Source organism: Panthera onca, chromosome E3, assembly GCF_046562875.1.
Source record: "Panthera onca isolate mPanOnc1 chromosome E3, mPanOnc1 haplotype 2, whole genome shotgun sequence".
In the NCBI taxonomy this organism is placed as follows: domain Eukaryota; kingdom Metazoa; phylum Chordata; class Mammalia; order Carnivora; family Felidae; genus Panthera; species Panthera onca.
This window is the reverse complement of record NC_138354.1, coordinates 24,521,258-24,545,260: the sequence shown is the minus strand read 5'-3', so window position 1 is coordinate 24,545,260 and position 24,003 is coordinate 24,521,258. Positions and strand designations below refer to the sequence as shown.

General features: G+C 50.1%; 1 protein-coding gene across 6 annotated transcripts in view; it reads left to right on the top strand.

The window, feature by feature from the left end:
- The window catches only part of VWA3A (von Willebrand factor A domain containing 3A), a 61,622-nt gene extending 42,331 nt beyond the window's left edge, over positions 1–19,291 (top strand). For 5 of the 6 annotated variants that reach the window (XM_078440461.2, XM_078440460.2, XM_078440459.2 and 2 more), the window contains 15 exons: positions 338–533; positions 3,802–3,872; positions 4,949–5,101; positions 6,637–6,727; positions 7,648–7,758; positions 8,295–8,392; positions 9,245–9,382; positions 10,550–10,658; positions 13,496–13,640; positions 14,421–14,569; positions 15,007–15,154; positions 16,169–16,292; positions 17,848–17,945; positions 18,137–18,202; positions 18,543–19,291. In XM_078440461.2, coding sequence (XP_078296587.1) covers positions 338–533; positions 3,802–3,872; positions 4,949–5,101; positions 6,637–6,727; positions 7,648–7,758; positions 8,295–8,392; positions 9,245–9,382; positions 10,550–10,658; positions 13,496–13,640; positions 14,421–14,569; positions 15,007–15,154; positions 16,169–16,292; positions 17,848–17,945; positions 18,137–18,188 — 1,683 coding nt within the window. In that variant the 3' untranslated portion in view covers positions 18,189–18,202; positions 18,543–19,291. Of the gene's footprint in view, positions 1–337; positions 534–3,801; positions 3,873–4,948; positions 5,102–6,636; positions 6,728–7,647; positions 7,759–8,294; positions 8,393–9,244; positions 9,383–10,549; positions 10,659–13,495; positions 13,641–14,420; positions 14,570–15,002; positions 15,155–16,168; positions 16,293–17,847; positions 17,946–18,136; positions 18,203–18,542 lie in introns of all 6 variants that reach the window. The other variant, XM_078440458.2, reaches the window with a different exon arrangement.
- The last annotated feature ends 4,712 nt before the right edge of the window (positions 19,292–24,003 follow it).

Here is a 24,003-nt window from a genome sequence, read left to right as displayed (position 1 = left end):
TCACCTGGGGATGTTGTGAAAATGCAGACCTTGTTCCCAAAGGCCTGACCTGGGACCTGAGAATCTGCCTTCCTGTCGAGCTCCCGGGAGACATCCATGCTTCTGGTCCCTAGACCACACTCGGCATGGCCAGGCTCTCAGGTCCACCCCCCTGGCCTTACCTATTAAGACAGAGAAATTGTGGCCCAAGCTCAGTTATCCTTCTGTCCTCAGCATCTAGTACTAGACCAGGCACACAACAGGCCCTGAAGAAAGAGGATTAGGCTCAACTGACCTGAAACCAGTGGCTACAGGAGCCCTCAGCTGTGGAGCCTTCCTGCCCTCTCTCCCCTCACAGCCCATGCTCAGCGCCTACATGGCTGAGGCCTGTGGGGGCTGCGATCTCCAGCTGAACATATGTCTCTTCTACGTGGGCGAGCCCCAGATGGACATCATGCCCCCTGCCCGCTATGCCAGCCGCACCGACACAGCTGCCGCCTACCGGGAGATCACCCAGGCCACGGCCGGACGTTTCCACTGGTTTGGAGACACAGGTGCATGAACGAGTGTTGGCAGTCCCCTGCACCTCTTTCCTTCCAGAAAGTTGTCTCGGTACCAACATAGCTCCCTGTGCCATAGATATGTTCCAGAAAAAGGGTGTGTGAAAATCACGTTTGAAAAAGCAGAATTCCTATTCTAGGGATGGATGGTGGTGAGGATTGCAAGATAATATGAACATACTTAATGCCACTGAACTGTACCCTTAAAACATGGTTAAAATGGTAAATTTTATGGTAAGCATATTTTATCACAATTTTTTAGAGGAAAAAAGGGGAAAAAAGCAAGCCTACTTAAAAATATTTTATTTACTTACTTATTCAGTTATTTATTTTTAAGTAAGCTCCACACCCAGTGTGGGGATTGAACTCATGACCCTGAAATCAAGAGTCGCACGGATCTTCCTACTGACACAGCCAGGTGCCCTGACTTAAAAATATGTTAAGGCCAATATAGGGTCTTAACCAAGGACAAGGCATTTGTAAAGAAATGACAAGACAGGGGCGCCTGGGTGGCTGAGTCGGTTGAGCGTCCGACTTCAGCTCAGGTCATGATCTCGCAGTTCGTGGGTTTAAGCCCCGCATCGGGCTTTGTGCTGACAGCTCAGAGCCTGGAGCCTGCTTTGGATTCAGTGTCTCCTTCTCTCTCTGTTCCTCCCCTACTCACGCTCTGTCTCTCTCTCTCTGTCTCTCTCTCTCAAAGATAAATAAAGATTAAAAAAAAATTTTTTTTTTAAATGACAAGACAAAGGAAAGGGGGTTAGGCTGTTAGGGGCGGTAGACTGTGGGAAGGCAAACAGAAGGAGGGGACTAACAGAAGGTCAGGGTTGTTTTAGTAACAACCAGGGTTGTTTGTTGTTTCCGGTGCTTTTCCTCCTCTTCCTGGCAAGGCAGAGGGAGACACCCTAAAATGGAAATTTACATCCTGCTCTTAGGCAAATGGAGGTGGGAGGAGGGTAGAGAACTTTTTGACTGTTTCTCAACTGTCTTCAGCTCAAAATAATCCTATGCCAAAGTGGCGTATTTTGGGATGGCATGCATATTCTGATCCCCTACAACTATCACAAAAAAAGAAATTGTTGGGGTGCCTGGGTGGCTCAGTCAGTTGAGAGTTCAACTCTTGATTGCAGCTCAGGCCATTATCTCAGTGTTTGTGGGATCAAGCCAGCTCTGTGCTGACAGCATGAAGCCTGCTTGGGATTCTCCCTCTCCCTCTCCCTCTCTCTCTGCCCCTTCCCCACTCGTGCCTACCTCTCTCTCTCAAAATAATTAAATAAACAAAAAAAACAAAGTACTCACTATCTAGGATGCCTGCCTAGGTCAGTCAGTAGAGCATGCAACTCTTGATATCCATGGCATGAGCTGAAACCCCACATTGGGCCTAGAGCCTAGTTAAAAATGAATAAATAAATTAGGTTTAAAAAAAAAAAGTGCAAGGGCACCTGGGTGGCTCAGTCGGTTGACAGTTCGACTTCGGCTCAGGTCATGATCTCATAGTGCGTGGGTTCGAGCCCCGCATCACGCCCTGTGCTGACAGCTCAGAGCCTGGAGCCTGCTTTGGGTTCTGTGTCTCCCTCTCTCTCTGCCCCTCCCCCACTCGTGCTCTGTCTCTCTCTCTCTCCCTCTCTCTCTCTCTCTCTCAAAAATAAATAAACACTTTTTAAAAAAAGTGCTAACTTTCTGTTTTCTAAAATGACATAAATTTTCTTTTTTCTTTTTTTTTTTTAACTTTTATTTATTCATTTTTAAGAAAGAGAGAGAGAGCCAGCGAGCTCAAGCGGGGGAGGGGCAGAAAGAGAGAGAGAATCCCAAACAGGCTTTGTGCTGTCAGTGCAGAGCCTGACATGGGGCTTGATCTCATGAAATGTGAGACCATGACATGAGCCAAAATCAAGAGTTGGACACTTAACCGACTGAACCACCCAGATGCCCATAAGTTTTCTTTTTTAAAATATACTTTTAAGTGGGGCGCCTGGGTGGCGCAGTCAGTTAAGCGTCCGACCTCAGCCAGGTCACGATCTCGCGGTCCGTGAGTTCGAGCCCCGCGTCAGGCTCTGGGCTGATGGCTCGGAGCCTGGAGCCTGTTTCCGATTCTGTGTCTCCCTCTCTCTCTGCCCCTCCCCCGTTCATGCTCTGTCTCTCTCTGTCCCAAAAATAAATAAAAACGTTGAAAAAAAAAATTTAAAAAAAAAAAATATATATATATACTTTTAAGTATGTTAGATAGACATTATGATGATCATTTCACAATATATATAAATATTCATGTATATAACAAAATTATTTGTTGTACACATGAAACTAATATCATGTCATATTATGTGATACATTATGTCAATAATATATGTCTCAATTACATATATACATATATATGCTTTTAAGTAACAAAAGCGATAATACAGATAATGGATTAGGTGGTATGGAGATAAGGCAAAATCATGACTGGGACACAGGAGTGATTGAGGCTCAGGACCCACTAGTACATTCCACCCTCTCTGATTTAGAAACAAAGAAATGACTCCCAAGGACATGAGTTACCTGTGGTACAAAATCAGTGGCATAGCTGGGGCTGGAACCCTGGGGCCCTGTTTCCCAGCTCTTTCCATGAAAAGCATTGGGCATATACATAGAAGTTATTGTCGGTGATGATTGCTAATAACAGGACACACTTCTAGAATAGTTATCATATGCCAGACACAGTTCCAAGCATTTTGCATGTATTAGTATTGATTCCTTACAATGATCCTCTGAAGTAGGTTATCCCCATTTTACAGATGGGAAAGCTGAGACAGAATCCAAAAGCATGTGGTTAGTAAGTGGTGGAACCAGGACTTGAACCCAGGCAGGCCAACTTCAGAGTCTGTCTTCTCAGTCATTACATTCCAGTCCCTCTCAAATAAGTCACCAATATTCACTACAGACACTAGATAGTTTAATCCTAAGGTGGGTCTTCTTATTCACTGGAATAGCGGGACCATCACTCCTAACCCATCCTTCCTCTGGGTGAAGGCAGTCAGCTGGGTGCAAGCCACTGGGTCCTGGGGCCGGCCCCACTACTGGTAACTTCAATGTACCTGCCCATCCCCTTCACCACTGGGTGGGGCTGTGGGGATAGGGGGTGGGGGACCTGGTCAGCACAGCCCATCAGGACCCCTTCCTGCCCCTCGGGCTCAGGTCACCTCCACACAGCCCTCATGTAAAGAGATACGGACGCTCTCCATGATCTACACCCCTCCTCCATGCTCACGATGTGCCTTGCTTCCAGGTATTTACGAAAGCGATGACATCAATGCCATCGTGTCTGAGATGGAAAAGGCTCTCAACTACTCCCAAAAGGTATGCCTTACGTGTGGGGCAAACGACTGCCCTTCTCTATTTGTGCCCTGGGGCTGCCATATAAAGTACCACAAATTAGGCGGCTTAAAGCAATAGACATTTATTCTCTCACCGTTTCAGAGGCTAGAAGTCTGCGATTAAGGTGGCAGAAGGGCCATACTCCTTCTGAGGTCTCTGAGTAGAATCCCTCTGTAGCCCTTCCTAGCTGCCAGTGCTGGTTGGTGTTTAAAACATTGCACAGGGGGCACCTAGCTGGCTCAGTAGGTTAAGCGTCCGACTTGGGCTCAGGTCAGGATCTCACAGTTCGTGGGTTTAAGCCCCGCCTCAGGCTCTGTGCTGATAGCTCAGAGCCTGGAGCTTGCTTTAGATCCTGTGTCTCTTTCCCTCTCTGCCCCTCCTCTGCTTGCGCTCTTTCTCTGTCTCTCAAAAGTGAATAAGCGTTAAAAAAAATTTTTAATAAAAAAATTTTTAATAAAAATAAAAATTAAATTAAAAATTGCACTGATACTTGTTAAAAATGGCAAGGAAGGGGGGCACCTGGGTGGCTCAGTCAGTTAAGTGTCCAACTCTTGATATTGGCTCAGGTCATGATCTTGTGGTTCGTGAGTTCAAGCCCCTCATTGGGCTCTATGCTGACATCTCAGAGCCTGGAGCCTGCTTCAGATTCTGTGTCTGCCTGTCCCTCTCTTCCCCTCCCCACCTCTCTCTCTCTGAAAAATAAGTAAACATTAAATTTTTTTTTTTTAAATAGCACTTGCCCTAAAAACATAGTTGGCATGCTTTCTTGGCACTAGGGTTTGGGACCCCCAGGGAATTAACTAGCCCAGTGCCTGAGGGATCCCACACCCTACATACATGGGACTTACAATTAATAGTTTTGATCCACAGTGCTTATGGCCCCAGAAACAGGAGCCCAGAGGTGCCAATGGACCCAGTCTCTCCTGCTGTGTGTGTGTGTGTGTGTGTGTGTGTGTGTGTGTGTGTGTGTTATGTGCATGTGCACTCTGTCTGTCTGTCCTCTGCTTGGAGGCACACCGTGGCTGGGGTGCTGCTAACCGGCCCAGTCCCCATTGCAGTGTGCCTTACTGGTGTCCTCGCTGAAGAACCAGTCTGGGAAAGAAGTGGAAAGCTCAGCCCTCCTGAAAGAAAAACCAAAGATGTTCAAGCAAAGAAGTCAGCCCAGGAAACTCTATTCTTCCAAGCCCACAGCTCCCTCGGTGGCCAGAATGGTTTGACTCCCCTCCCTAATAACACAGCGTGGATTTTGTTGCCACCTTGTCTCCTGGTCTTTCCTAGATCTTAAAATGACCCAGACCCCTCTCCCAGACCCCAGGGCCAGCAGGGTGGGGGCAGGGTGCTCAGTGGTCAATGTCCCGGGGGTACCTCCAGCTCCCCCTCTTCTGGGGGATCTGCTTTTCAGCTCTGGGGGCATCTCTGGCCTCCTCTCCACCCACCTTTGGCTCTGCCTGGCTATCTCAGCTTGATTCCTGTGCCGGGTACTAAGAACTCCATGGAATTGGCGCCCACTGCTACATCTGATGGCTGTAAGGCAGAAGGGCTTATCCTGGAGGGTCTGTTTGGGCAAAGGGTATCTAATGGGCTCCTGCTGCCATGGGAGCCACTGCTGCCCAAGGCTTAGCAGGGGCCTGATAGGACCCTGAGGGTAGACCTGTGCCTGCTAGGGCCTTATCCCCGTCACAGCCGATCCAACCTGTCCTACCTAAAATATCCACCCCACTGCAGAAATCAGAGGGACCTCAGAATGATCCCGGACTCCACAGTGCTTGTGAGCAGAAGCAGCAAATACCTGGAGCTCTTCAGTGTTTCACTGATGGACAGATCCTTGCAAACATAATGCATTTGCAGAATGAGGGGACCAGTCCGGATCTTGTGTCGCCTACTCTCAGCCCGGGAGCTGCACTTCCAGGAGGTTCTGTCCACACAGGTTCTGCCCTCATTCAAAGAATTCAAGCAGGTTCCAGGAACCAGCCCAGATGCAAATTCTGGGACGAAACCCCGGAGTCTCAGGGGCTGTGTCTTGGGCCTTCGGTGCTTTCCGAGCCGATTCAGAGTGAAGAGGTTTGGGCTGTGCCAAGGCCTCCAAAGAGGCTCCTGGAATGAGGGCCAGGTAGCAGCAGCCAGGCCTTTTTCACAGCAGCTCACAGTGGTGTGAGCTGGTTGGTCCAAGGCCCTGGGTAATTCTGTTCAGCCATTGCCACATTGCACTTGTGCCCAGTAATGAAGGACTCCTCCCTTAAAACTGAGATGCCCAAGAAGGCACAGAAGTTACCCAAATGGTTGCTTGTCATGCTAGAGGCCCAAAAATCCCAGTCCTAGGAAGAAGGGCAGTAACTGAAGCAAGTTCTGGCAAATCCCACGGGTGTGTAGCATGCCCTCCCTCCCTGTTATTAAACACACACACACGCACGCACACAATTTTTCACCTCAAAACCCAGTCGCCTCTGAATCTGCTGCAGGAGATGGGGCACACATGTCAGAGGAATCGACTCCCATAGGCCCCTCCCTGCATGGCTTCCTAACGGACAGGCTGAGACTGGGGTTTCATCCCAGAATTTGGGAAGGCAGGGGAAGGCGATGCCTCTAGGCTGGCTCCTGGAACCTGGTGGAGTTCTTTGAATGAGGGCAGTGCCCACGTGGGCAGAACCTTCCAGAAACACAACCCCTGGGATGGGAGTAAGCTACACATGGTCTGGGTCTGCTACAGAGAACAGGCCACTGACAGGAAAGACGGCCTGTTTTCTAGAGCCTTAAAGATGACCGTGACAGAGAGAAGAGCTCCCCCTTGGAAGCTCTGACATGGCGGCCACTTAGTGGCAAAGCAGGCGTCCCACCAGGTAAGCGTGACCGTGCTCAGGCTGGTGGGTAGGGGGGTGGAGGGCATGGCCAAGACATGTATTAATTATAATGGTAACCAAAATGACTGATGATCATGAGTCTTTTTCATGTGCTCACCCCTCTGCTAAGATTGTCCCAAGTAAAGCTTACGATAATCAGTCCTGTGTGACAGGTAATCTATTAGTTCCCCATTTCACTGATAAAGAAATTTAGGCCCAAGACCGGCTAAGGATAATGACCAGTGCCAGCTGGTCATGACAGGGCCTCAGTATTTTCATTTAAGTATTCAGCTCATAGAAGTAAGACCATGTATCTTATTAATTTTTTTAAGTTTATTGAGAGAGGGAGGGAGGGAGGGGTAGGGGCAGAAAGAGAGGGAGAGAGAATCCCAAGCAGGCTCTGTGCCACCAGCACAGAGCCCGATGTGAGGCTCGAACTCACGATCCGTGAGATCAAGACGCAAGCCAAGATCAAGAGTCAGATGCTTGACTGACTGAGCCACCTAGGCACCCCCGTGTATCTTATTTCTAATGTCAAAGACATAGCAGAATGGTTCAGAGCAGAGTTGTGGAGTCAGCAAGACCTGGGTAGAATCTTTGCTGTGCCCTTACGGACTCTGGGCCCCACTCGCCTTGACTATAAACTGGGGCACGTTGAGGATAAGATAATACGGGTTACGGAAAGCACTTAGCGCCATGCCTGGCACACATCAGTACTTGGTAAACGGCAGCTTTAGCTGTTGCCGATGCAGGTGAGGCCAGAAGACTTGGGGGTAGTCCCTGAGGACCTCAAGGCCATTTTGGAGGCCTATTTCAAGGGCAGAGCATAGCTGAAATTGACAAGTCTTCCAGACAAGCTGGACAGCGTCACCGCATGACCCCACGAGGCTGCTCCAGCCAACAGGCCAATTTTCCTCCAGCTTCAGCCCAGCCAGTGAAAGAAGGGACCGCAGAACGGAGGAGGAAGACCAAGTGGAGGGAAGCAGAGACATCTCTCTCACTGTTTTATACGGAGACGGGGAATAACGTGGGTAAGCGGGAGGTTACACAGATGTCTGGATGGCCCTGTAAGAACTGTAAGGTCAGCAGGCCCGTGGGTAGGGAGACCCCTCCAGCTGTCCCAGGACGCGGGCAGCAGTGTCTCCGGAGCAGGCGTATCCTCAAACCACTCAGGTCTCCCAGTCCAGGGAAATGGGCGTGCAAGTTCTTGACACCGCTCATCCTCCATCAGAGGCAGTGTCCTCAGCTCTGAGGCTGATTGGGAAATTGGGAAGGGAGTGGAGATGAGTGTCCTCGGGTCCCTACCCACTCCCCGCCCCCCCACAATTGATTGCTGCAAAATGGTACAAGTCTCCCAGTAACAATTCACTGATGTGTAGAGAGGCGAGGTCCCAACGCTTCCCCTGATCCACCTAACAGCCTCCCTCTACCCTTCAGCAAATTGGCCTAAGGAATTTTCCAGCTGATTTGATTGACAGAGAAATTAAATGCAAAAGGAAGCCAAAGAGGGGAGTGGAGGGGAGAGGGAAGAGAGGTGCACGAGGTAACCTCACTCTGTTTCTCCTAGGCTCGGTCTACAAGAAATACCCTCAAGGAAGGGGAATACGAAGGGTTAGCTCTTCTATCCAGTTGCCCAGGAAGGATGCAGTTTGCTCAAGCCAGGAGGTATTAAGTTCTTGGGACCTGCACATACCCCTCAAGCAATAATCCCTTCCGCCAACCTTCCACTCGTAGGTAGGTGGACATACTTGGACGTGGAGAGGCATGTGCTCACAATGGCTGCTTAGTGTGGCAGATGGGGAAAGAGTTTAAATAGACCTGTGTTGGAAACCTGGGTCTGCTGGTTCCTAGCTGGGTGACCTTGGGCAAGTCATTTAGCTACACCCCATCTCAGTGTCCCCATTTGTAAAATGACTCCAGTTGTATATCTGCTAGGATTGATGACTAATTGAAGTATATTTTGGGTAAAGCACTTAGTAGTGTCAGAACCTTCTGGCTGCAGGCAGGACAAATCCCCCTTCTTGTTCATATCCTGAAGATACAACCATTCGATGAGAGTCTCTTTCCACAACCATTCAGTAAGAGTCTGAGCTTGGTTCTGACTGGAGCCTGAATCGATCCTGGAGCCATGCTTGATTGTCGCGAGCCTGCCCGTTCTTGTATCTCTCACCGTGACAAGGAGACAGAGATCACCCTAATTGGTTTAGAGTCTGAACTTCAGACTAGTCATGGCTTTCCACTCAAATTTTGTGGGAGAGAGTTGAAATGGCTATTGGAAAAGCAACAGCGTCCACCAGACTAGAAAGTAGCAGGTTCCCTGTTGCCGGTATTTCTTGTGCATTTCTCCCCAGTGCAGGGGAAGGAATCTACATGCCCTGGGTGCTCCATGAAGACCTAGAAACCCCACACTGCAAACACGAGACAGATTTCAAATACAACGTTTTAATAGATGAGTCAGACCATCATTCAATTAAGCCTACATTACCCAAGATAATAGTTCTTTCTTTTATTCTACAGTGGGTAGCAAATTATGGGCTCAAAAAACTGAGGATGGAAATCTCCAGATACGTCGGTCCCAGCTGCACTCATCAGAAGTCAGCCCAGGGGCTGGCGTCAGCCAAATACTGCAACATCCTGCCCAGTATAGAGATCAATGTAAGTCATGGTTTTTGTTGCTATTGTTTCTTTTCTCCCACCTCCTGCCTGTGATCAGCTTCAAATGGCACAATGTGTTGGTGAGAACTCCATGAGAATGTACATGGCTTCTCTTCCTGCTTCTATCCAAAATTGGGACTGTTCTTGGCACATAGGGATGCAGATACTGTTGGAAGAAAAGTCAACTCCTTAGGGTGCCTGACACCATCTTCCAGAGCTAGAAGGGCTCCATGGAGTGAGAATTAGAAATAGTTGCTGAGGGGGGCTCCTGGATGGCTCAATCAGTTGACTCTTGATTTTGACTCTGGTCATGATCCCAGGTCAGCTCAGGTCATGATCCCAGAGTAGTGTGATCGAGCCCCTCATGGAGCCGGCTTAAGATTTTGTCTCTCTCCTTCTCCCTCTACTCCTTCCCCCTGCTCTTTCTCTCTCTGTCTCTAAAATAAAAATTTTAAAAAACCACACACACACAAAATAGTTGCTGAGAATAGGGTACTGGCTGAAGAACTCAGCAGAACTCTGTACCCCAATATTGCTGATGATTCTGTTAAGATGGGGAGCATCAGGGGGTTCCCTCCTCCCCTGGGCGGGGACTGTTTTCTAGTTTCTAGTTTGGGGATAATTTTTTCATTGCTAAAACACTGGAACAAGTAAATTTAGTACAAATGAAAAATGAATCATGCTGTTTTTATTTTTGTTTTTGGAAGACCCCATTTTCTATCCTTGCCATTTTATGTGATGTTATTGATGTTAGGGGAAACTAGAAAGCCAAAAGTAGCCACCAAATGCAAAATTATTCACCAGAAGGATTTTATGGGGGTTTTATCATGCCATCCCCTTCTCCATCTAAGGTCATCTTTTAGTTTGACATTTATGGACTTCCCATCCTACCATGAAGTGTTTTCTAATTTAAAATTTAGAGATGCTATGTTTTTTATTATTTCAGTGGCTGCATGTGCCACAAAACCATCATCCCAATTCCCCTACTCCTTCTAGAACCATAAATCTAGTGGTTTGGTAAAAGAAAAAGCCTTTAAGCAAATATATATATGCCTAATAGAGGTTTTTGGAAATTATTAACCACAATCAACTAAACTATTTAAGGAGATGATGGGGATATGAAGAAAGCTGATGGGGCAAAGTTTGCCTTGGCTTGTCTTAATCCAGGGGGTAGTGAGACATATCCAGTGGACGCCCAGGGAAATGGAAGCATACATCACATGTCTGGAGAAGGTGATGAGGCGCTATGTCCAGAGGCTGCAGTGGCTGCTGTCTGGTGAGCCTGCCTGCTGTCCTGGAGGGTGGAGGGGCATGAAGGGAAGTACAAGGTCAACCCAGGGATGAGGGTCAGTCCTTCCCATACCAGGTGCACAGGTCAGGGATGAGGCCAGAAAGGTCATCCAGTTACAACATGATTTCTGGATTCCAAGGTCAGGCAAGGTGCCGGATGATAGGGAGGTGGAGCATGGGCCGGTGGGCACCAGAAGGGACCCAGGCCTGTCCAGGCCCACCCTGCAAGGCCATGTCCCGTCCCTTGCCTTCCTGGATGTGACTGAGGGGCTTTCTCTCAAGAGGCTCAATTCAACATTGATTTGACCCTCATAGAACTTGTCTACAAAGGCAGAAATGAGAGGGAGTCCTGACAGAGAAGAATCCCCTGTTCTTCTTTACAGAGGGCACCAAGGCCCCTCCAGGGCAGGTGGACAGCAGGGCTGGCCCAGGAGAGCCAGACTCACACCCTAGAGGAGGGTGGGCTGGAGATCAAGAGACGGCCGGAAGCATCAAGTTCAAGAGGCCAGGCAGATAGCCGGAGCTGGACAGGAGAGTGTTTAGGCTTTGGGGCCTGGAGGGTTCCTGGGACAACAGGAGGAAGGAGGGAGGGAGGCTTTTATAGAGGTCCCTATGTGGGCTCCTCAGGGTCCCACACAGATTCATTAGATCCAATCCTCTGCAGTAGAACCTGGTAAAACAGACCATGTGCAGTGGGGTATAGTGATGACTGCTGCTTTCCAAAGCCTCTGGAGAGCACTGCTAGAGCCACGTGTAGTTGTCGTGTCAGAGCTGACACGGGGGCAAAGAGGTTGTGTGCCTCTCTCCAATCACAATGCACACTTGCTGCTGGGAAGGGTGTGAAGATCAGCAATGCTGCCACCCCAGTGCCACCCAGTACTTCAAAACACCACCAACACTTCCACACCCAGGGCTGCTTCACTTATTCACTCGTTCATTATTCAACAAATGTGTGTTGCTCTCCCGCCAGGTGCTGGGGAGATGGTGGAAGGCAACACCCAACATGGTCCCTGAGCTCGTGGAGCATATGGTCTAGGAGACAGACATTAACCAAAGAGTCCCACAGACAAGTCTAATGTCACAATGGTGACGTGTGTAGGGAGGAGATAGGCATGGGCAGTGAGAGCCTCTGAGAGGGGCAGCGGGCCCGGATAGGAAAATCACAGGAGGCTTCCCTGAGGAGCCAAGATCTGAAGAGTGAATAGATGTTACCTGGGCAAAGAGAGAAAAGACAGGCATGTCTGAGGTGCTGGGGGCTGGCGGTGTGGGGGGGGGGGGGGGCAGTCAGTGCTGAGTGTAAGGACTAAAAGGAAGCCTGTGTGGCTGAGGATGAGGGAGAGTAAGAATGAGACCATCCCAGAGAGATGAGGCCATGCCCAGCCTTTGTCCTTTATCCTAAGAGCAATCGAAGCCACTAAATGTTTTAAATAAGGGGGAAATGATCAAGTTAGCATCGGCAATCATCGCCCTGGTTCTGCATGGAATACTAATTGTTGAGGGGATAGAGCTTGTAGTAGCCCGGGTGAAAGACTGGGCTAGCTGGGAGAGGTAGAGATGGTAGAGATGGACGGACTGGGCAGAGTCAGAGAGATGCAGGAGGTCAAAACGACGGGGCTTGGTGGCTCGCACTGTTTCCACCATCTGGTTCCTAAGACGGATCGGCCAGCCGTTTGCAGTTGGAGTTTCCTCGACTCAACTGGCTGGCTGGCCATCTTCATGGAACGTCTCCCATGCCTCAGGATGGCCCCTCTCTTGTCATGTGGACATGAGCACTGCCAGGGAATACCCCAGATGAGTCCTGGAAGGTTCCCGGCCAGTGGGTCCAGCCAGCTCAGTCCATCTTTTCCTGGAAAGCAGCCGATCTTTTCTGTGGCAGTTTTTCCATTTTTTTCTACGACTGCCTCCAGGAAGGTCGCTGAGGCATGATTCGAGAACGCTGGATGCGTTGTCTTCTGTTCTTCGGCTTTCCCCTGGGTCACTTCTGTATTTAGCCTCGTGAAACTAAAGACTAGGGTTAGTGGTTGTCTGACTAAAGTGTGGGTTGGAGGACATGGGTTTCTCAGTGGTCACTGCCAGTCTGTGTGACCCTGGCAAGGGTCTCCATCCCAGTCCTCCTGATTCCTTCCAGAGAGTCTTTCTCTCTGTCCTTGAGCATGCCATGCTCCTCTCCTCTGGCCCAGGCTTGCCCAGGCTGTTCCTTCCACACCTTCACCTCTTTCCTCTGCTAGCTGCCCATCCTGCAGTGGTAGCTCACCCACTGAACTCAGATTCTTCCCACTACTGCTCTGTCATGACCCTCGGAGAGCCATAGCTGTGGATTTAACATCTGTCTTGCCTGCCCAACTCTCAGCTCCAGGAGGCCAGGCAGCCTCTCTCCATCACACTTTGCACAGTGCCGGGCTCCGCTGATGTCTGTTGACCAGCTGACGGACTCCGTGCTCCATAACATCTTTTCCAGCCCCAAACAATACCGTAACACCACTTAGTCCAGGCGCTTAACTGTAGGGATGAGGAAACTCAGGCCAGAGTGGTTACAACCACTTGTGCAGGTGATCACAGATCACAGGCAAAGACACAGCTGAAACTGTGATGTCCCAAAGCCCAGGCCACTGACCGGCTCTGCCCTTGGACAACTGACGCCCCTCACCCCTCGACAACATCACAAAGGCCATCTCCCAGTGGGCTAACATCTGATTGTCGACCAGTGAGGCAACAGGTGTATTTGGTAGACCTTGTATTTGATAGCTGCCGCGAGAAAAACCAGCAGTGGCAGGAGCGACCCCTCACTCCTTCCCTGCCTCTGCCCCCACGCCCTCGGAGCAGGGAGCCGCCGATTATTTGGCACCATTTTGGAGAGCAAAGTGTGCATCCTGGTGGACACTTCGGGATCCATGGGCCCCTACCTGCAGCAAGTGAAGACTGAGCTGATTCTGCTGATTTGGGAACAGCTGCGCAAGCACTGTGACAGGTGACAGGCAGGGGGCGAGTGGGTGCGGGGCAGGAAGCGCTGTAACAGGTGAGAGGGAAGGGGGCGAGTGGCTGTGAGGCAAGAAGATCAAAGGGGAAGTTCACTGGGCTTCCCTCCTCACCGCTCACAAGCCTGGAGCTGTAGCTTATTTGAGCAATAACACTGCGTCCTGTTGCAGAAATAAAGCAGCCTTCAGAAATCCACCTCTGGCCCAGGGACCATTGCAAACAGAGCAAAGGAACCAGCAGATGGCCTTCAATTGTAGATTTCAGCTGAACTTGATTTTTTTAAGAGATTGGGGTTTGGGGTTGTTTTCTCTACCCAGAAAAATTGACCCTAGGAGACGGTAGGAGACTGGTCCTAGACTGGGACTCATCCTTGCCTTAATAACAGCAAACATTTATTGAGCACTTGCTGTGTGCCAAGCACTTTACGTGCATGATTTCATTCAATCCTCACAGTGCCCCAGTGAGGTATTTCCATTATCATCCCCAATTTTCAGAAAAGGAAATTAGGGCTTAGAGAGGTTAAGTAATTTGCCAGAGATCACATGACCTGTAAGTGGCGCAGAGGTGGGGTGCGGATCTATTTCATCTGCATCTAGAATCGTCAGCGTGTACCTCCTCCTTCTCATTCTCCCCGAGGGGCCCCGGGGCTCGATGTAGGGTCTTGACACTGATAGGCTTGCATGGTCCTCACAGAGGTTACTTCCCCCAGGCATCTTCTAACCCATCTCTTTCACCTTCTCTCTGCCCCTACCTTTTCCACTCCCCTCCCCAGGTTTAACCTGCTCAGCTTTGCGGAGGACCTACAGCTGTGGAGGGACACTCTGGTGGAGACCACAGATGCAGCCTGTCACGAGGCTATGCAGTGGGTGACCCACCTGCGTGCTCAGGGGAGCACCTCAGTCTTGCAAGCATTACTGGCAAGTTCTGCCCCCGAGCCCGACTCCGTAGCAAAACAGAAATACCATCACCCCTTCTACCGATCCCGCATTATGCTTTCAAATTACAAAGAGCACTTTTAGATCTACGAAGTGTTACTTTATTTCATTGTCCCAACAACCTGGTGAGAAAGTGATCCTCGTTCTCACTTTAGAGTTGAAGGCACAGAGGCTCAGAGAGGTTAAGTGACTTGCTGGGGTTAACCAGCCCAGAGGTGCGCCATGCTTTCTCCTAGACCTTGGCAGCTTCCTTGGTCTGTGATAGCTGAAAGCGGGGAGGGGAGGGTCTCTCACTCTAAATGGACAAGTCAGTGGGATCCAATCAGAACTATTTCCCTTGGGGACAGCAGGCGATTCGTTTTTGTCCTTCCTGGTTAGTGCCTAGCCCTGAGCCAGACCATCCTCCCGCTCTCTTTCAGAAAGCCTTCAGTTTTCACGATGTGGAAGGATTGTACCTCCTGACCGACGGGAAGCCAGATACAAGCTGCAGCCTTATTCTGAATGAAGTCCAAAGACTCAAGGAGGAAAGAGATCTGAAACTGCACACCATTTCCCTGAACTGCTCAGGCAGGTGGGCAAGAAGGAGCAGGGGCTGAGCTGTACGCCTTTCCCACGGCTGCGTGTGTGAGGTACACATGTGAGCAGCTGGCCCAGTCCAGGGACTCACTTTAGACCCCAATCTCTCCGGGGCCCAACTCAGTGAGTGAGAAATGAGGAGGGTGCAGGCAGGCGTTACATCAGAGTGAAAGCCCTCCCTCCACCTCCAGCTTGCCCCTCTCAGGCACCGCCGTCCTGACTTTCTCCAGTATGAGAATGGATTTGCGTCCATTCCCACGGTCACGTGTGGTCTTCGCCCTCCCGATCTTTCTCGGAGCACATTTGTGAAAATTGATGGGAAAAATGTTTAAAGTAGCATTGCCACGGTTATTTTTTTATAAACGATCACCGCAGAGGAACATGTGTTGGAAAAGACAGATTCTGCTCCTTCAGAAAAAGACTTGAATGTTTTTGGCGAAACTGTGATTACTTTGGTGAATTTTTTTTTAATGTTTATTTTTGAGAGAGACAGAGAGAGAGTGAACAGGGGAGGGCAGAGAGAGAGGGAGACACAGAATCTGAAGCAGGCTCCAGGCTCTGAGCGGGGCTCAAACTTAGAATGATGAGATCGTGACCTGAGCCAAAGTCAGACACTTAACCGACTGAGCCCCCCCCAGGCGCCCCGCTTTGGTGCATATTTGATCTGTCTAAACCACGAGCTTCATAAAGGCCACGCTTGTGTCCCTGCCAGCCCCAACACGTAGTAGCAGGCACTGGCTCCGTGTCCAATTAAGAAACGTGTGCTGGCTGTGTGCTTTCCCACTAGCTGGCGACCCTGAAGCAGGGAATCTGCTTCGTGCAGCAGCTGCCTCACCCATAAACTGACGGGGGTGGGCTTGGTGATGCCAACGTGGTCTCAGCGGCACAGGGCCTCAGGGTCCAGGGCCCACTGCCGCACAGACTTAAGCTCCCCACAGGCTAGGGGTGCAGAGGGAACTTGCCCGGCCAGTCAGCGGGCCGGCCTCAGAACATCTGTTCTCCCAACTAGGGCGGCGGTTGACTTCCTGAGAAATCTAGCCTCCCTCACGGGGGCCCGCTATCACTGCCCTGTTGATGAGGACACACTCTTCAAAATCCACGGCCTGCTGACCAGGGGCTTCGTGGACGAAAGGGTAGGTTGTGGAGCGACTGAGCGAGGTCTGTTCAGATGTCTCGATATAACGTCATTCCCCCCTACCTGAAAAGATCTCTGCTTCTCTTGTGAGAATACAAAGTATTGGCTAGAAAGGGCTGTGTTTCCCTGCTGCTCTTCCTCGAGGCTGGCTCTCCTCGGAGTGGGAAAGCCACAGAGCTTGGAGGTGTTATTTATTTAGTCAATCAATCAATCAGTGAATCTCTACACCCAACCACCCAATACGGGGCTTGAACTCACAACCCTGAGATTAAGAGTCACATTCTTTGCCTACAGAGCCAGCCAGGTGCCCGTGGAGGTGTTATTTACTAACAGAACAGTTCACATTCATTGCACTTACTTGTGCAGGTCCATTGCTTTATACAGACTACCCCTTTCAATCCCCTTAACCACTATTATACCCATTAAACGGATGAATAAATAGGCTCAGTAAGGGACAGGAATACACCTAAAGACATAGCAAATGGTAAAGTCAGCCCAGACACTCATGCTCTTAACCTCTTTGCTATAAGTCCTGCTTACTTCTGTGTCCCTGTGTTCAATTCATTGAAACACAGATATTCAAATGATCTAAGTAATAAATCTGGTAAAGTCACAGTTTCTATCACACATGCCAGATACGAGAATACCAAAGATCCTCTCCCGGTCTGACTGAAAAGCTAGGCACGTGTTTATACCTTTTGGGAGCATGGTGCTCTCAGAACATTTTCAAGGCAACAAATCATCACATAAGACAACCAACCAGAATTCCAGAACCTCTTTTTGGAGCTTAAAGATGACTGCCACAGGACATGGCCTAATTTGTGAGGTCAAGTGCTTTGCAGGACTCCTTCGTTCAAATACGTCTTCTAGGGATAAATACTACAAATAGTTCAGAGAACAGAACAAGTGACAGTAACAAATATTCACCCGTCCTTATAACCCAGGAAAACAAACTTGACAGTGTTGCAAAAGTCCTCAGTTTGATGCCACAAAAAATCAGGTTCTATGAATAGTCTCCAGATGCAGAATGGGATCATTCCTCTCCTGCTGCGAAGGACAGAGGGAGCCTCTTTCTTTCGTACATTCTCTTGCTGATCGTGAGCACTTGTGTCTCTAACTCTAGCCTCTGGAATTCCACTGGCTGACACAAGCGAAAAGCTGCCTGTGCAGCTGTTTTACTAGAAGCAATAGGGAAAGGGCAGAATAGATCTCACTGGGTAACAGTGAGATAAGGAGCATGTTCCACTTCTGTTCTACTGAGAAGAGAGGCGCCGACTGCCGTGAAGTCCAGTGAACACCTTGGTTCGCCGCTACCCACCCCGCTGACTCTCAGACACCTTACCTCAAAGTGTTCCACTTGCAAAGTAGCTACCTTGGCAGGTGGTGAGCTCCTTGTCTCTGGAAGTATGCAAACCGAGGCCCACAGATTGCCTGCACTGGGTAGGAGGCTGCATTTGATTAGCTCTAATTTTTTTTTTCCTGAGATTTTGTATTTTCAGGTTGCACCCAGTCATTGAGTGGATCTAATTTCACACTCATTTCCCCTTTCCAAGGACCCCATATTGCCACTATTTGAAGGAGATGATTTGAGAAGATTGGCCCAGGAGATCACCAAGGCCAGAAGCTTCCTCTGGAAGGCCCAATCCTTCAGGTATGCCCTTCGAGCAGCCCCTCACAGCTGCCTCGTGGCTCTAGCCCACCCAGACCCTGGGCCTCATCAAGACTTGGGCCCACCCTGGTGATGGCACAGCCTTCCTGCAAGAGCTCCTGCCTGCTTCTCCCCACCAGGCCCAGAAATCTGGGCGTCAGGGGGACCTCCTCGCTTCATCTCCTGTCCACTAGGTCTCAACTCCAGAAGAAAAACAACACAGAACCAAATGTCACTCTTTTCTAGAGAAGGGTTCTGAGGTAAGAGGAGGTGATGAGCTCAGGTAAGAGGAGGTGATGAGCTCTCTGTCTCATAAGTATCCACCAAGGATGAGGCAGCATGCTCAGTGTCATGGGTAGTAGTAACTATGGGGAGGGAGGGAGGGATTGGAAATAATGATTCCTCTAAACTGAAAGGCCATCTTACAAATAATCACTCGCTCAGCACACACTGGCCCTGAGGGTGAGGTATCCTAGAAAGCTGTAACCCAGAGTTCATCCCCAGGAAACGTGATCCCAGGCACCGGGGCTCTCTGGAAGCTGAGGGAGGGAAGGCTCTGACATCTCAGGTCCACTCTAATGTTCCTGCCCTGTCCCCCAGCACACCCTACACTCCAGCCACAGAATTATCACTCGCTAGGAAGGCTTGCACCAAGCCCTGCCTGGAAACGCCCTTCTTACCACCCTCTGCCTGGTGACTCCTGCTCATCCATCAAGGCACAACTCATATGGCATCAGCTCCACTGTGAAGATGTCCCTGGGACCCATCAAGAGCTTGGAGCCTCCAGCCTTCCTCCCACTGCATCCGGACCAAACATCTGTTTTCACGGCAGTGACACTTAGCATTTATGATGCCTAGCACTCCTTACCATGCTTCCTTACTCCCTTTGCCAACTCTTTTTCTTGGCTGTGAGCTCCCCCAGGATGAGGCTGGTGTCCTAGGTCCCCAGAATCTGCCACAGGGGCAGACGCAGTAAACTGTGAGCATCCAGCTTAGCTGTGGGAGTCCAGCTCTGGAAACCAGCCAGAGCTTGTTATTTCTGCCCTGGTCCCCTCACCCTCTGCTTCCCACCACCCTGGTCCAGGGGGGTGATGCAGATGCACCATCAGCCCATCTTGGGAGCAAAAACCAGTGAGCCTTACCACCTGCCCCCTACCTGTTCAACCAAACTGAATTAAGGTCTGCCCTGCTCAAGCGGGTGAAAATTGGATTGGGTCCACTGGGCCCGGCGCTGCTGTGTACATATGAAATGACTGTCTCATGTATTATGTGGTCTGGAGTGATTTCCTGAGATGAGAAAAAATTGCTTTTATTTAATTAAATAGAATCAAAATGACTTTTAAGCTGAAGTGATGATTTGTCTGTGTGTGTGTGTAAATTTTTGGTGATATAAAATGCTAGTAAAAGACTCATATGCACGGGCACCTGGTAGCTCAGTCAGTTGAGCGTCCGACTTCGGCTTAGGTCATGATTTCATGGTTCATGAGTTGGAGCCCCAGGTTGAGGTTGCTGCTGTCAGTGCATAGAGCCGGCTTCTGGTCCCCCTCTCTATCGGGGGGTCCCCCTCCCCCACATGGGTGCATGCACTCTCTCTCAAAAATACATAAAACTTTTTTTTTAAAGAGTCATGCAGAATATATGAAGAATTCCAAATCAATAAGAAACAGAGAAATATCCTAATGTTTTGAAATGGACAAAACACTCAAACAGGTGCAAATAGACAATAGGTATATGAAAAGGTGCTCAACAGGCTTACCCATCAGTGACATGCAGATTAAAACCACAACAATAGGGGCGCCTGGGTGGCTCAGTTGGTTGAACATCCAGCTCTTGATTTTGGCTCAGGTGATGATCTCACAGTTTGTGGGTTCGAGCACTGCGTCAGACCCTGTGCTGACAGTGTGGAGCCTGCTTGAGATTTTCTGTCTCTCTCCTTCTCTATCTGCCCGTCCCCTGCTCATGCTATCTCATAATAAACAAGCTTAAAAAACAAAAACCCTTAATGATATACCACTGCATGCCCACCAGAATGGCAAAAAGTAAAAAGACTGACAGTATCAAGATACAGAGCAGCTAGAACTCTCCGGCGTTGCTGGGATGGGGACCCCACCCAGTGGATTGCTGACCTAGCAATTCTGCTCCAAGAGAAACAGGTGCATACATTCCATAAAAGACATACACAAGAATGTCTTCACAACAACTTTATTCATAAAAGCCCCAAATTGGAAACTACCTAAATGTCCTACCAATGCTAGAGTGGACAAATAAATTGTGACACATTTGTACAGTTTGATACATTTATGATACATTTGTACATATGTACAGTGTACATTTCTACACATCCATTTCAAAAATAGTTCAGTAGGGGCCCCTGGGTGGCTCAGTCGCGTCTGACTTCCACTTCAGCTCAGGGGTCTCCTCCACATCCCGCCCTGTGCTGACAGCTCAGAGCATGGAGCCTGCTTTGGATTCTTTGTCTCCCTCTCCCTCTGCCCTTTCCCCACTTGTGCTCTGTCTTTCTCTCTTTCTCTCTCAAAAATAAACATCAAAAAAAAGGTTTTTTTCTTTTAACATTTATTCATTTTTGAAAGACAGAGAGCAAACGGGGGAGACACAGAATCCAAAGCAGGCTCCAGACTCTGAGCTGTCAGACGCAGGGCTTGAACTCACAGACCGCGAAATCATGACCTGAGCCGAAGTCGGCTGCTTAACTGACTGAGCCACCCAGGCACCCCCAAAAAAGTTTTTTAAATAGCTCAGTAGGTTAAGTGCCTGACTCTTGATTGCTGCTCAGGTCATGACTTCATGGTCATGAGATCAAGCCCCACATTGGGCTCTTGCTGGGTGTGGAGCCTGCTTAAGATTCTGTATCTCTCTCTCCCTCTGCCCTTTCCCCCCTACCTTTCTCTAAAAATATAAATAAATAAACAAATAAATAAATAATGTAAATAATTAGATAATGAGCTATAACTGCTTTCAACAATATACATCCATCTCATGATCAGTATCAGGCAAAAGAAAAATACATAGTAATTCTATTTATATGAAGTCCAGGAACAAGCAAAACTCTTGTTGGCAACAAAAGTCAGAATAGTGACTGTGAGAGTCATACTGGGGACGTTTGAAGTGCTGGAAATATTCTATATCTTCATCTAGGCAAAGTTGTAAAATTTAAGGTGTTTCCAGAAAAACCCCACAGTTCACTAAGGCTTGACAAGCCCAGGCTTTGGCCAGGCTCGGTGCTGGGCTCAGGGAGGCAGCAGTGACCATAACCCCTGCCCCAGTGGATCTCAGTCTGGTCACTCTCTCGGATAGCTGCCGTTTCACTCACCTCTACAAACAGAGAAAATGGCCTGTGGTGTTTCTATCACTTTGCTAGTGTTACTGTAACAAAGTACCACAAACTGAGTGGCTGAAACAACAGGAATGTATTGTTTCCAGTTCAGGAGGCTGCAAGTCCGAGTTTAAAGGACCGGCAGAACTCCAAACTTCACATGATGCTCTGCCTGTGTGCATGAGTGTGTCCAAATTTCCGGCTTTCATGAGGACACCGGTCATAATGGACCAGGCCCTACTCTATATTACTTATCTTTAATTACATATGAGATGACTCTATTTCCAAGGCCACACTCTGAGGTACTGGGTGGTTAGGACTTCAACATGTGGATTTGGGGGGCCAAGGAGGTATACAATTCAACTCATAACTATTGTATCATAAACTATGCTGTTAGTGGGACAACAGCCGCCAGCCAGACCTGGGGATAGGAGTCCTGTGGCCCTGCGGGTGGGAGAGGACAGGCTGGTTTTGGTAAACGGAATGATGCACACAGTTTGGATGTGGTTGGGGAAGCGGTGAAGCACAGGACCCGGGTGTGAACCCCAACCTCTCATATAATGATAACCCCTACCGTTGGTTGAGCCCTGACTGGGCAGGCACCATACTGTTGGCATATACCTTGTGTGCCCCAAGCCCAACAACGTCACAGCCGTACAGCACACACAATTTCCAGTTTGTGGATGAGGAAACTGAGCCTTGTAGCTGCCCAAAGACACGTAGCAAGAAAGTGGCAAAGCCAAGATTTAACGCCAGGGCTGACTCCATGGCCTTCTCCCGCCAGGCTTTGAAGCCTCTTTTCATCTCTCTGAACCTGTTCCCCTGACTCTAAAATTGGGCCAAAACAGAGTTGCGAGGATTAAGCAAGATACCTTACCACCTGGCACCTGGCGTGTTCTGCCTAAGATTTCCTTTTCTCTTTCCCACACCCACCTATGCCCACGGAGGAGGCTCCAATGGGCGAAGACTTCCCAGTAGCCTCTTCAGACCAAAGTAACCAGGTGTCGGTGGCATTTGGGGCTCAGAGTCTGCCCTCAGAAGCACCAGCTGCCGGGCACATGCCTTCCCCTCTGTCACTGCGCCTTGCAAAGGGGTTTTCCAGGGATGGTGTGATCCAGCTGGTCCTCAGCGTAAGGGAAGGACCAGCACTGAAGAAGCACCCCTAAACGCGGAATGACCCCCCCCCCCAAGAATAGATGAACCCAGAAATGGGTGGAAGAATGCAAGGAAGGAAGGGGAAAGAGATGGGTGGACAGGAGGCAAGAAAGATACATGGAATGAATTAGATGGATGGAAGGCTGGATGGATAAGGTGGAAGGATGGAATGACGGACGGACGGATGGATGGATGGGTAAGATGAATAGATGAGTGGACAAAAATAGTAAAAACAAAATTGTGTGGGAAGATGGATGAAGAGACAACGAGGTGGATGAAGAACAGGTGAGATGATGAACAGGTGGACGAGGAAGAAGGCAGGGAAGGCAGGAGGCATCCTGCACAGACAGGAACGTGTTGGGGAGCGGATGGATGGGTAAGGGGGTGAAGGAAGAAACACTGTTTCTTGGGGTTCCAGGACCACTTTGCGGCAGGACAGGCCAGCACGCAGGGCCTTTGCGCCCTTTCCCTACCAGCAGCTAAGCCCATTTCACCCCATCCCTGTTCGGCGGGCCTCAGTTTCCCCTCTGAGAGCCTGCACCGGGCTCCAGAGAAACGGGGGTGTTCCCACGCCGCGTGTGGGCGGGGCGGGAGGCGGGGCGCGGGGGTGGGTCCCGGAGCCCAGCCCCGCCCCGCCCCAGGAGGCGCCCGCCCAGCAGCGCCCGGGCCTCACGCGGAGAAGGTGGGCTCAGCGCCGGGAGCACGTAGCGCCGCGGGAGCCCAGCCGGGTGAGCGCAGCCGGGCGCTGGCGGGAGCTGGGGGGGTAGGGGTGCGGGTGGGGACGGCTGGGGACCCTGGGACGGGGGACAGGCGGGGGGCCGAGGACACGCCCGAGCTGCCGGGGCCGGGGCTGGGGCTGCTCTCGGAGGGGGGTGGGCACCTGCTCCTGCCCGCCCCCGGGACGCGCTGAGGCCGGGGTGGGTCCCTGGCGCCCCTTCCCCAGTTGCTTTCACCAAACTCCACTTTGGGCCCCCAGGGACCTGGACCCAGGCCGACCCATTTACTGAGACTCCATCAAAGTTAGCGAATGTTCTCTGAGCCTCAGTTTTCATCGCTGGGTGATGGGAGCGGCATCCTCTACTGCACGGGACTGCCAGGGGAATTAAATGCCGCCCTGGCTGCGGTCAGCAGGTGCTTGGCCGCAACACTCCCAGATGCAGAACAGCTCCCGGTGGTTTCATGCAGTCAGCAGCTACTTACCACCTGCTTGGCGCCAGCCCTGTTCTAGGTGCTGGGGACGCGGCTGTGAACAAAGCCTTACTGGAGCATGCTTTCCAGTGGTTTGCCAAGGGCTCCGGCATCTGCGTTTTCACGATCACCTGGTGAGGTAGAGCAGCCAGGGTTATTTGGGTCCATTTTACAGCTGTAGATACTGAGGTACAGGGAGGTTGTAAGGAATTCACCCAGTCTGTCTGTCTCTCTCTCTCTCTCTCTCTCTCTCTCTCTCTCTCTCACACACACACACACACACACACACACACACACACATCCCCATAGGATAGAAAGCTCCAGTCCTGGAGACCAGTCCCCAGAACAGAGTCCTAGGCAGAGAAGGGTTCCACTCTGGGGCTG